General features: G+C 36.5%; 1 protein-coding gene across 1 annotated transcript; it reads right to left on the bottom strand.

Annotated features, from left to right (window-relative positions):
* On the bottom strand, positions 1,919-12,294 carry LOC109834610. The gene is made up of 3 exons (XM_020402649.1): positions 11,962-12,294; positions 2,979-3,001; positions 1,919-2,864 (listed from the first exon to the last, which is right to left on the bottom strand). Exons 1-3 carry the CDS (start codon positions 12,292-12,294, stop codon positions 1,919-1,921), a joined length of 1,302 nt encoding a protein of 433 aa, XP_020258238.1.

A 14,162-nucleotide genomic window follows, 5' to 3' on the forward strand; every position in this document is an offset into this window, starting at 1 on the left:
TCTCATCAGTTGCATCCATTAATCTGTTTTCTCTCTTTTTAATCATCTATGAATAACTATTGAAACAAGAAAGTTAGCATAGTGGTCATATAAAATAACTAACTACTCTTTAAAATTGTGTATGAACTTACTTTTTTTTCAAACCAATCAGGGAACTCATTTTCTTGTCTTTCATACAACTTATGGTTACTTGTTTGCCTTAACAAATCCTCATGTTCCCTACAGGTACAAATTAGATAATTTACAAATTAGATAATTCAATCTCTAATCTGAATTAAAAAAATTGAACTCAATACACACAAATGCAAAAAAGACACTTACTTGAGATAAGGTTTCACCTCGTCACAGTTGTATAGTACATACTAATGAGCTTTATTCACTTCCTTCCGGTCCAGTAGTATATATTTTTTCCGCAGAATGGACGAACTTTCTGAGAGAAAATCAATAAACCATCTACTACTTGGTCATCTTCTACATCTACATTTCGTTCTGCCCGATTGATACGGGTTTCAATCTCACAAAAATACATAGAACAAAATGTCACTGCTTCATTGACAATATATGCTTCTGCAATAGAACCTTCAGGTCAAGCTTTATTTGTAACATACTTTTTATATGTTCCTAAATTTCTCTCAATAGGATACATCCACCGATAGGTAACTGGACCACCAAGCAAAGCTTCACGAGGTAAATGGACTGCCAAGTGAACCATTACATCAAAAAAAGCCGGTGGAAAAATTCTCTCTAATTTGCACAATATTATAACAATCTCCTTCTCCATTCTTTCCAAGTCTGACACCTTTAAAGTTTTTGCACATATCTGTTAGAAAAAAATGGCCAGCTCAACAATTGCAGTGCACACATCCTTGTCCAAATATGAACGAATACCAACTGGGAGGAGGCGTTGAAGTAAAACATGGCAATCATGACTTTTTAAATTATGTATCTTCCCATCGACAATGTTCACATTTTTGAAAATATTGGCAGCATACCCATCAGGAAATTTAACAACTTTGAGGAACTTACAAAACAGCCTACGGTATTCCAATTTCAAAACATATCTAGCATGAGGCTTCTTCAATTTATTCTCTTGACGTGTGAGATGCAATTCTTTTCTTATCTTCCTATCTGCCAAGTCCAAACGAGCCTTGTTGGTGCCTTTTGTTTTCCCATCTATATTCAACAAAGTACTAATGACACTATCACATATATTTTTTTCAACATGCATCACATCAATATTATGTCTCAACCTGAGCTTGGACCAATACTCTAACTCAAAAAGAATACTCTTTCTAGTCCAGTTTAGCTCATGAGGCTCACGATGTCGCTTTAAATCAGGATTGTCAGGATGTTTTCCAGGCCTAGCTTTATAAACACGATCTAATTGCCGCAATATGTCATCCCTAGAAAATAATCTTGGAGGAGGACGATCTTCAACTAAACCGTTAAAATATTTACTCCTTCTCCACTCATGATCCTCAGGCAAATTTCGTCGAGCTCCCATAAAACATAATTTTCCTCTCAACCCCTCTGAAGTTACATCTTCATTACAAACAGGACAAACTTTGTACCCTTTTGTGCTCCACTCAGATAAATTTCCGTAAGCAGGAAAATCATTTATAGTCCACAATACACATGCCCGCAAATTAAAATTTCTCCCACTAGAGGCATCAAAAGTTTCAACTCCAATATCCCACAATTCTTTTAATTCGTCTATTAATGGACGAAGATACACATAAATGTCTTTCCCAGGTGCTCGAGGACCAGGTATGAGTAATGACATCATTGAATACACTCCTTTCATGCATTTCCAAGGAGGTAGATTGTACGGCACTAGCATAACTGGCCACATACTATAACTAGTGCTCATGTTTCCAAATGGATTAAAACCATCTGTAGCAAGCCCCAACCTCACATTTCAACAATCTGCAGCAAAGTCAGGATACTCCTGATCAAAGTGTTTCCACTCGGCAGAATCAGCTGGATGTCGTAGGAAACCCTCTTCATTTTGTCTTCTTCTTTTATGACATTTCATTTCAGTCGATGTATGTCTCGACATATACAACCTCCAAAGTCTCGGCTTCAATGGAAAATAATGCAATACTTTTTGTGGAACTTTCTTGCGTTTGCCATCACAAGATTTGTATCTCGGCTCCTTGCACACTGGACATTCATCCAGTTTCTTATTCTCTTTCCCATAAAACAGTGCACAATCATACTTGCATGCGTGTATGGATTCATACCCCAAACCCAATTCCAACAACATGTTTTTGGCTTCATAATTCGATGTTGGTATGGATGCACCTTTTGGATACGAGTCATTTAACAATTTCAGCAGATTTTTAAAACTTTTATTGCTCCAACGACCATCTATCTTGATCTGCATTAATTTTGTAATAAAAGATAATGCAGAGAACTTTGTACAACCCGGGTATAGTTCTCGTTGAGCTTCATTAAACAAATAATCATATTTGTTAACATGAATATCGTTCTCATCATCTGTCTCCATACTTATAGCCCCTTGGACATCATTTAACATGTCCAACATCGCAGCATTGTCATCATCATCATCTTCGCTGTCACTTTCAAAATCCTCATACATTTGGTCGTCTGCGACTTCAACAAAATATTCCCCGTGCTCAGTCCATGTCGTGTAATATTGTGCAAACCCATTTACAAGTATATGTCTGCGTATCTCGGGTAGAGAAAGAAACGGCAAGGCATTTTGACATTTAACACATGGGCAACGCGTCTTATTTTCATGATCTAGGTGTTGTTTCGCAGCATCCAGAAATGTTTTTAAACCATTGGTGAAGTCAGGGTTGTGAAACCTATCTTTAACAGACATCCAACTTCTGTCCATCCTAAAAAGGATTAAAAAATTGTTAGATTAAATGATTACATCGAGCATGTTACCAGTCAAGTTGATATATCAAAAGTAACATACCAAAACCAATGTTAGATTAAATGAAGTTTACCTAATTGCTTCAAGTCTCGTAGCCTGTCGCAAAATAAATTAAAATAGTGAAAAGTTACTCCATAATTGTTAAACTAAGTGAAATAAACAAACACCATGAAGCAAGATTACCTTTGAAAAACTTCAGTGTCTATAAACTTCAAGCTGAGCTGTGATCATTCAATGAACAATTAATCATTCAAATTGAGGACAATTGAAAATACCAGAATAAAAAAGAAACAAAGGGCAAAACATTAATATGATGGAAAACAAAAAAAGTAAAGACGAGAAATAAGATCAATATAATCCATTAAAATATGATGTTGAACTCTATTAAACTTTTTAGACGGACTTCGTAAAGATTCAAATCTGCATGAATTCTGTAAATAACGGAAAGCAATATCAGATAAGCATTAAACAGGAAAATGTCAGGTTTTGTGAATATGCACAACTTCAATAGAATCTAGAGATTCTAGACTTTCAAACACAAACAGACTTGGCAATTACCAAATCAACGTCACTCTACCTTTGTCTCCATAAGTCAAACTAGAATATGCCACAACTCAGCAACAATCCAATCACCCAAGAATACTTAATTTCCATAATAAATTAGATGCGCCTAAGAATTTTCAACTTCAGTTCCAAACTAACCATAGGAATCTGATGGAAACTCATCAATGATCACCATCAAACTCCTCAAAACTCCAACGTCCCATTCAAATCTACATAGTAGTCATAAAAAACCACATAATTTCAACTTGTCAACTAATTCTTGAAAACAACATGCAGACAACATCAGTGGACCTCAAATTTCATCTTTCTTCCTGAGAACCAGACCTTGTATCGACTTAACAACAACTAAACCTCACAAAAAACTTCAATTCCATAAAAATGATCTACATGCAATTTGCACAAACTTCACACAAATTCCACAAAACTAACCTCTAATTAGTTCAACGCAGTTCAAATCTCACGAAAAATAAAAAAAGATAAATTAAATCGCAATAACAGTGCAAAATTCCTCCAAAACTAGAACTACACCTCACATCACCTAACACAAACACTAAAATCACACAGAAACTAAATACACCGCAAATTGGAAAAACTAGACCTATGATCAGTTCAACGTAATTAAAATCATGAAATACTTCAATTTTCACAATTGATATAAAAAAGATTAGACAAATCACAACACAAAACTTAATGAAATCTCCCATAACCACACCTGCAGCATGATATAAAAAAGATTAGACAAATCACAACACAAAACTTAATGAAATCTCCCATAACCACACCTGCAGCAGCTAAACAAAACTTAAAATTGTAGCACAACACAAAACTTAATGAAATCTCCCATAACCACACCTGCAGCAGCTAAACAAAACTTAAAATTGTAGCAAATTTCAAAATATAGAAGAATCTGATCAGATATCGAGATCTAAATGCGCTAAAACTTCACAGAGCCATCAACTAAACAACATAGACTCAAATCATCAAAAAAAAATTCTAAGTGAAGATATCATGAAATCCATGTCACTCAACCACAGTTTCCAGGAAATTCACAGAAATTCCAGGAAATTCATAGAAATTCCAACAAAAACATAGGCCTCTAATCGATTCAACAGGATTCAAATCTCCCAAATCTCACAGTTACTTTTTTGTATACAAAATAAAAAACAAAGGTTTTTTCTATATTAATTAGATGCACAGAATTGATAGCGGATTGGGGATTTTTACAAGTTAAAATAATAATAAGGTTTAAAATACCTAGATATCAGAAAGGGGGAGAGAAGCAACCACGATCTGGAAAACGGCAGTCTTGAGGTGTGATCGGACAGACGCCCAATGATCTAGAAATCGACGGTCTTGAGGCGTGATCGGAGATCAATTAAGACTTTCAGAGCGGAGCTTTGTTGGGTCGTGAAGAGGATCAGGGCTTTGTTGAGAGCGGCCGGAGTTTTTTGGGCCGATCGTGCGGAGGGGATGAGGATGAGGTGAGAGCGGAGGGTTTTAATCAAAGGGAGAGCAGAGGTGATGAGGATGAGTTGATCAAAGCGGAAGGGTTTAATCGAGAGGGATAGCGGAGGTTAGAAGAGAAAGAAATCACCGCCTTCTTAATTTGTTTCCCGGTTTTATTTGGTCCCGTAATTTGGTTTCCCACCTTAATTTTAATAAAATTATTTATTTTTTCCTTTAATTTAATTGAGATATAATTAAATATCATTTAGCAACCAACTATATTTTTTGGTACCCGCCTACATTATTCGTTGGCAATACTCCCTCTTTTTTTTTTGAAGTACCCGCCTACTTTTTACCCAAATTCCAACTAAAATTTTCGCCAACGAATAATGAGGATATTATTATTTTCTCACTGATTGGTTTTTTTAACAAGGAAATGATTTCTCGAAAAACAAAATTTTTTAGCGAGGAAGCCTTAAATTTGTCGCCATTGAATTTGGCGGGTTTTGCACATTTTTTTGCCAAACTAATAATGAGGAAACTATTATTTCCTCGCAAATTGATTCTTTTAACGAGGAAAGGGTTCCTCGTAAAACAAAAAAATTAGTGAGGAAACCTTCAATTTGTCATTAATAAATTTGGCAGGTGTTGCACGTTTTTCCGCCAAATTAATATTGAGGAAACTATAATTTCCTCGCTATTATTTTTTTTTACGACAAAATGGTTCCTCGTAAAATAAAAACTTTTAGCGAGGAAACCTTAAATTTGTTGCTATTGAAATTGACGGGTTTTGCACATTTTTCCGTCAAACTAATAATGAGGAAACTATTATTTCCTCGCTAATTGGTTTTTTAATGAGGAAACAGTTTCTCATAAAATAAAAATTTTAGCGAGGAAACCTTTAATTTGTCGTCAATGAATTTGGCGGGTGTTGCAAATTTTTCCGCCAAATTAATAGTGACGAAACTATAATATCCTCACTAATAGGTTCTTTTTAACGCGGAAACGGTTCCTCATAAAAACAAAAAACTTTTAGCGAGGAAGTCTTAAATTTGTCACCATTGAAATTAGCGGGTTTTTTCTTTCCCGCCAAACTAATAATGAGGAAACTATTATTTCCTCACTAATTAATACTTTGATGAGGAAACGGTTCCTCGCGGATTATGGATCTTTAGCGAGGAAATCATACTTTGTCGCTGCTACATTTGGCAGGTTTTCCTCTATTTTTCACCAAAAGAACAGCGATGAAATTATTATTTCCTCATTAAATGTGCATTTTGCGATGAAAAAGTTCATCACCAAAATCTCATATTTCCTCGTCAATAAAATAACTAGTTAGGAGACCAAATCATGATCATCTTTAGTGAGGAACAAAAATTTTCATCGCAGAAAGTGGTCTGCTGTGAGGAAAATATATTCCTCGTAGAAGACCTACTGATATTTATCGAGGAAACAATATTTTCCTCGTCGAAAGTGATATTTGTTGAGGAAAATAATTTTCTCGAAAAAAAGTTTGTCGCTAAAAGACATGTCTGTTGTAGTGAGCTAATGGTCCACTAAAACAAATGGATCTCTTTCATTGCACAAATTGCAATCGGAAGGGTCATTTGCAAGATTATTGTTTTGTCTGTGCTAGTGTACCACATATGCCCAAGAGGGTTCATAACCCTAGGGCTTTGAGCTTTAATGATAGGGGTCATGTCCCTAAACCTTTTGGTACAAAAAATACTTGGGTACCAAAACAAATTTAAGTTTAAACCAAGAATTTTTTAATGTTTTTATTTTTCTTTTTCTTGGTTTTAAAAATTATGCTTTGAAATCTTTGAACATGAAAATAATTTTTTTTGATCAATTCTTTTGTTTTCATGACTATGAGTTTCAATTTTAAATGAGAGGTTTGTAGTTATACACCCTCCGGGTTTATTGGGTGTTTATTCTCAAATCTTATTTACCGGATGCTAAAATGTTTATATGGGTTGATACTAGCTCTAGAGGTAGATATGGTTGCCTCTCTCATTTGTGAAAATCAATGATGATTTAGTTTATACTTTTAAATATGATTTCTTTCTTATCCATAGTTCATGATTCTTGTGCGTTTTGTAATCTTATTTTTGAACTATGGAAATTTTGTTTTGATTTGTTCGTTTGAATTCATTATATAAGCACAAATAGATGATTCAAATTTTAAATATGCTTTATAATGTATTCTATGAGTGGTTTGATCAAGTCCTACAAAGAAAGTTTTCTTTATTGATCAAACATTGTTTTTGGATTTACACTTTGATTTATGATTTCATTTGGTTGATTTGAAAACTTTTTGCATGATTCTCATGATCTATCTTTTGATTTTATAAATCTATTTTTATACACTATGTTTTTATATTTGTGTAATGAGACACTTCTTTCATATTAACATATTTATATGTGTTCTCATTATCTTTTTTGTATGTGAGTTATGTTTAGTATGTTTTTAATCTATGCTTTCTCACATATGTATGCCTTAGCATTCTTTTCATACATTCATGAGGCATTTTGATAGGGGGGAGCAATCCCTATATCTTTCTATGTGTTATACTCACCCATGCTTATAGGTAGGGGGAGCTTTCACTCTCTTTCATCTATATGGTTTTCCCCTTTTTGATGTTGTCAAAGGGGGAGAAATATTGTGAGTATATTCTTTCTTGTTTATATGCATGATATATTATTCTTTGTATATTCATTTCCTTTCATGCATATATCCTTTTTGTAAATTGTTTGTCATCATAAAAAAGGGGGAGATTGTTGGCCTTCTTGTTTTGATGATGATTTACAAATAATTTACATCTAATATTGTTTATCTAGTGTTTGTGTTTTATATTTATTCTAGTCAAACAATATGTTGGCGGATGGATGGAATTCAGTATTCACGATCATATCAAATGGAGGTTGGCGGAATTGTGGAGTGAAGCCATACAATTCAAGTTAAAGATCCAAGTTCAATCTTCATCCGTAAGTTTACCAAGTCAAGCTTATTAAAGATCAAGATAGCTTGGGTAATTTAGTTTAGGTTTTATATTATGTGTGTTAGTACGTTAAGCTCAATATCATATACACACATATTTTATTGGTTTCCTTGTATATATATGTAGTCATATATATATACAACACAAGTTTTGGTTTTCATGTTTATAAATATGAAATTACATATTTCATATTTATTATTGTGATTTGGTTTAACTACTTAGATATGAAACAAATATATTTTCATATACATACTCATATGTTTCATTTTCTACTGTATTTGTAAAAATATTGTATTCTCAGTTTATGGACTTAATAACAATCATATACATCTTTTATCAAGTCTACAAAATCATTTTGTAAAGTTTCAAAACATGTTTTAGCCAAAATGTCAAAATTCATATGTTTACATTTTCATGTTTTGGACTATTTTAAAAAATGATGATATTTCTCATTTGGGAAGTCCTTTTAGAAAACCAATTTTTGTAGCATGTGTATTATTATGTCTATAATCATTTCCTAAAGTTTTATAATTTTTGAAATTTATTTGATATTTTTAAACATGGTTTTAAAATCATAAAATCAACTTTCAACCCTGAATTTTTCATATGTCAGTTTGCGGTCGACCGCGCCTATGTCTTTTCCTGAGTGGGTAGCAGAAACTTTTGCGGTCGACCGTCACGGTCGACTGTCAGCTAAAAAATTCTCACGGTCGACCGCCACGGTTGACCGCGTAAGTCTCTGGAAGTTTTCTGGGTTTCTTATCTGGCTCGTAGTTGACCGTGAGTTTTCCACGGTCGACCGCCGTATGCCCAACAGCTCTTTTTGTACAGAATCTAAAAAATCTTTTTCTAGGTTTTTGTGAGATTTGGTTGGGGGTTTTTGCTGTTGTTTCTCTACCTATATAAACCCTCAAACCCCCTTCTATCTCTGCAACCCAATGGATAGTTTTAAAGGAAGTTTAAAAGAGTTTTGAAATGGGTTTTAGTTGGGTTTAAAGTCTGTTTGGTTTATGAAGATTGTTTTACAAGTGGAGAATATCATCTACATTGTTTGAGCTTCATTTTAATCATTCTCTCCATCTTGTCTTTCAAAGAAAAATTCCTAAACTCTATTTCTAGCTATTTATTGTTTTGTTCATAATTTCTATATGCTAGATTTTAATTGAGTTTTGTTGTTTTGATTTTCTCATTGCTTACACACATAACCATTGATCTTATTGTATTTACATTCATAGTATAATTTAGGTTGTGGGAATTTGTAACAATTGAGAGTAAGCTATATTGAGTTCTCATCTATTGTAGAGAACAAATTTATTGTTTGTTACAATTGTGAGATTGTAAAGTTTTCGGTTAGCTAGAAAACCGAGTGTGATGAGTGTACGTTGATCGGTTAACGTTGAAAACCGATATTATAATTGTGAGTGTATACGTTGATCGGTGATCGTTAAAAACCGACATAGTGTGGTTGTAAACGTTATTCGGGTGAGCGTAGAAAACCCTGTTGTGATAGTGGATTTCTCCCCAGGAGTGGGGAGCGGAGACGTAGGACGGAAGGTCCGAACTCCATGATCATTTGATTGTGTTTGAGTGTGCTTTGGTATTTATTTATATTTGTGCTCATTGCTCATATCGCCATTGTCTCATTATTTATATCATCCACTATCTTATTTCATATTGTTTACCCTTGTGTTAGTTTCATATCCTTGCATATATATATCTCAAAGTATATCTCTTTGCTAGGATATATTTCATTGTTCATATTGCCTTATCCTAGCTAATATATCTTATTGCATTTCATTCTTGCTAGGATATTCTGTTAATAGTTTTAATTGGCATATAATCGGATTAGATTAGCATAAGACCCTAATCACCCCACTCTAGGGTCTAACAGATAAAACCTATTACCGTCGAACGATTGAGTAAGAATATTATAATGGTATCGTTATTACATGTATCCGGAATAAGGAGATAATAAATCCTATTGCCGCAGAGCGATTGAGTAAGAGCATTACAAGAGTATCGCTATAGCACAAGATGATGCACACATAGATATTTGATCAGTTGTAAGTTTTACTTCCATGATAGATTACTCGCGAGTAGGGTATTTCCTTTGAGATTTTAGCACACCCGTTATAGACGGCAGTTATATTCATTTTGGTTTGGTTGACATCCTCTTATATTAGAGCAGGCTACTCGGATGTAATTCAAGATGATGTATTTATTCTTTATGTTAGAGATTTGAGTATGTTTCCTTGACTATTTGTTTTTTATAGAGAGCTATATGAATGATTTGATATATGTAAGTACTGACTTTATTTTCTTATATATTCCTACCCCTTCCCCTGAGGAGAGATAGTGATGATCTCGCTAGCACTTTGACACTCGTTATTTCTCATCTTTCAGGCAGCGAGTCTGGTGCACGGAGAGTCGCAGGTTAATGGGACTTCTTATTTGTCCAATTAGCTACTTATTATACTTTGTAGTTATTGCAGAACTCCACATGTAGTTGATTATTTTCAGACTCTAGATTGGTATTTTAGTTTAGAGTTGAGAGCTTTTGTGAGACTTGGTTTATTTGACTCATTGTATTTGGGATCCAGTTTATACTCAGAGATATTTCTATTTTATTTTAGTTGGGCTCATTATTGATATTTCTTATGCTTCTTCTGTGTATATCCAGTGTTGTATTTGCTATTTTTACCTGTTTGTACCTTCACCTATTTATTGTTTTCACTAGAGAGATAGTGATTGTGATGGTGAAACATATCGTAGCATGGTGGTTGGTGCTTAGCAGGTTTGACAATCCGGGATTCATCTTGGACTGTAGCCTTGTGTGAACCCTGGGACGTCATAGTTGGTATCAGAGCTCTAGTTCCAATATCCTTAGGATTATCCCTGTGTCATATTGTGGAGTTAGGATAGAGTTTACTAGGGATCATGTATACAGTCCACTAGGAATCCTTAGTATGAGTGAGGACGTACAATATATGTACGCGGAAAATCTAAATTTTTTTTAATGATCTATTTGCTTTGAATAATAAAGCATCATATGAGATATATGTGATATGATTTACTTATTGGTATATGTTATATCCTTCATGCTTGAGATCCTATTTTGATATGATTTACTTATTGGTATATGTTATATCCTTCATGCTTGAGATCCTATTTACTGCGTAATAAGCTTTATTTTGGAATTATAGATGTCAGGAAGAGGTCGTGGACGCCGAGTTACTCGTGCTCAGGGAGTTGAACAGGATGATAGGGAGCCCGAGCTACAGTAAGCTCCACAGTACTTAGTAGATCTCATAGCGCCCTTGGTAACTCGTTTGGTGGTTATTGAGAAGTAATTAGCAGATCAGGTTCGACAGGGAACTCCCATTTAGTAGGAGATACCAGAGAGGACACCAGTAGTTGCACTACCACCACCAGTTGATGATGGAGTGGCTGAGCAGAAGGCTTGGCTTCGTTTGGTAGAGAGGTATCAGAAGTTGAAGGCTCCAGAGTTTCATGGTTCGACGGACTCCATTGCGGCACACAAATGGAAGGAGGATGTAAGCAACATTCTGGACATGCTTAATGTGAATACTGTGCAGAAGTAAAGGTTAGCAGCTTTCAGTCTCAAGGGCGACGCAGGAGGATGGTATCGACTTTGTTTCACCCCAGAGCAGAGGATGATAGTTTCGTGGGAGACCTTTATATATCTTTTTGATGAGCAGTATGTTTCGGTTGCAACGAAAGACGGAAAAGAGTTAGAGCTGGCTCGATTAAAGCAGGGGGATATGTCTATCATGGACTTTGAGGGTAAGTTCATGTCATTGCTTAGGTTCACCGGTATGTGGCACACAGAGGAGCGTCAGGCTCAGATGTTCCTGATGGGACTTCGTTCAGGGTTACGTCGGTACATAGTATCTCAGAGGTTTTGTTCAGTGTAGGAGGTGGCAGTTGCTGCCATGGCTCAGGAGACAGATACAGCCATATTCATCAAGGGCAAGGACAATGGTAAGTCAGGACAGTCTGAGGACAAAGGAAAGGGTAAGAGACCATTTGGAGGCTCAGGAGGACCCCATCAGCAGGGTAAGGGTCTGCATCAGCAGGGTCTCCATAAGAAGGGCCATCAACAAGACCAGAGAGCGCAGTAGCAGCGCTGATTTTAGGGGGCTTGTTACAATTGTAACAAGATTGGACACAGAGCAGCAGAGTGTCGCAGTGCACCCGCAGCAGGCCAGCAGGGCAGGACTCAGCAGCATCAGCAGAACCATGCTCAAGGACATGGTCAAGGCCAGCAGCTGAGGATTGAGGCACCTCCAGCAGTCCCGAGGATTGAGGGACAGGTTCGAGCGGTCCAGGAGATCCAGCAAAGACAGATGACACCATTCACTCCAGGTGATGCAGAACAGCAGACCGGTAGAGTGTATGCAGTTGTTCCTCGCGATCATGGCGCGAACGGAGCTGTGGTAGAAGGTATATTTCGTGTGAATCCCTTTACAGCACGTATTCTTTTTGATTTTGGCGCTTCACATTCTTTTATCTCCTATGATTTTACGGTTAGACTCTAGCTTATAGCTCAGCCGTTAGATTTTCCTTTATCCGTATCCACTCCGTTAGGAGAGATGTCTCTGTTAGAAAATATTTGTAGGAGATGCATCGTCAGCTTAGACGATTCTGAGTTCGCGATTGATTTGATCGTGTTGCATATGTCTGAATTTGATGTGATTCTTGGTATGGATTGACTATCTTCCTACCATGTGAGTATTGACTATTTTGCGAAAATAGTCAGTTTGCGAGCATTTGATGGGTCTGAGTTAGTGGTAGCTACCTCCAGAGGCAACCAGTTTGCGGAGTTATTTTTGGCATACGTAGAGGATGTGATATTACGGGATCGGGGCGTAGATTTGAGTGAGATGCGAGTAGTCTTAGAGTACCAGGATGTCTTCCAGGACATACCAGGATTACCTCCAGTGAGAGAGGTCGAGTTTTGTATAGAGTTGCAGCTAGGCACCGCACCGATTTCCCGAGCTCCTTACCGTATGGCGTTTGCTGAGATGAGGGAGCTACAGATCCAGATAGATGAGTTGTTGTCTTAGGGCTTCATTCGACGGAGTCATTCTCCGTGGGGAGCACCGGTCCTCTTTGTGAAGAAGAAGGACAGAAATATGTGATTATGTATAGATTATCGCGAGTTGAACAAGGTCACAATTCATAACAGGTACCCATTACCAAGGATCAATGACTTGTTCGACCAGTTGTAGGGTGTACAGTGTTTCTCAAAGATAGATCTCCATTCTAGTTATTATCAGTTGCGAGTTCGGGAGATGGATATTACCAAGACCGCTTTCTTGACTCGATATGGGTCTTTTGAGTTTCTTGTCATGCCATTTGGGCTGACCAATACTCCCGCAGTATTCATGGATTTGATAAATTGGGTTTTCATCCTTATTTGGACCAGTTCGTGTTAGTTTTCATCGACGATGTTCTTATCTATTCGAGATCGGAGGCCGAGCACGAGCAGCATTTGAGGTTAGCATTACAAATGTTGAAAGAACACCAGTTGTATGCTAAATTTAGCAAGTGTGAATTCTGGTTATCAGATGTTAGATTTTTGGGCCATGTCATCAGCCGGGAGGGCATTGCAGTAGATTCGGCTAAGGTAGAAGCCGTACTTGATTGGGAGCCACCGAAGATAGTTACCGAGATTCGTAGCTTCTTAAGCCTAGCAGTCTATTATAGAAAATCATTCAGGACTTCTCGAGGATTGCCACACCGCTTACACACCTTACTAAGAAGGGTATACAGTTTATTTGGAGCATAGAGTGCCAGAAGGCATTTGAGACTTTGAAGACTAAATTGACTTCAGCGCCAGCTTTGGTTATTCCTAGAAGTGATAAGACTTTTATTGTCTACACTGATGCATCCTTATTAGGTCTTGGAGGTGTATTGAAACAGATCCAGAGAGTTGTAGCTTACGTTTCGAGGCAGTTGAGGACTCATGAGCAGAACTACCCTACGCATGACTTGGAGCTAGCAGCGGTGGTTTTTGCATTGAAGGCGTGGAGACATTACTTGTACGGAGTATAGTTTGAGCTATTCACGGATCACCAGAGTTTAAAATACCTCTTTTCTTAGAAAGAACTTAATCAGAGTTAGCGTCGATGGATAGAATTTATTAAGGATTATGAATTTGCTATTCAGTACCATCCGGGAAAGGCGAATGTGGTAGCAGATGCATTAAGCAGGAAGTGTCA

This window comes from Asparagus officinalis, chromosome 1, assembly GCF_001876935.1.
Source record: "Asparagus officinalis chromosome 1, Aspof.V1, whole genome shotgun sequence".
Classification (NCBI taxonomy): domain Eukaryota; kingdom Viridiplantae; phylum Streptophyta; class Magnoliopsida; order Asparagales; family Asparagaceae; genus Asparagus; species Asparagus officinalis.

Excerpts from the sequence above, each read along its gene's own strand:
- LOC109834610 (XM_020402649.1), bottom strand. The coding sequence starts at position 12,294 with ATGGTGTCATCTGTCTTTGCTGGATCTCCTGGACCGCTCGAACCTGTC. Across the intron at positions 3,002-11,961 it reads TCCTCCTGAGCCTCCAAATG|GCTACGAGACTTGAAGCAAT; the intron begins GTCTCTTACCCT and ends ATTTTGCGACAG. Across the intron at positions 2,865-2,978 it reads ACGAGACTTGAAGCAATTAG|GATGGACAGAAGTTGGATGT; the intron begins GTAAACTTCATT and ends AATCCTTTTTAG.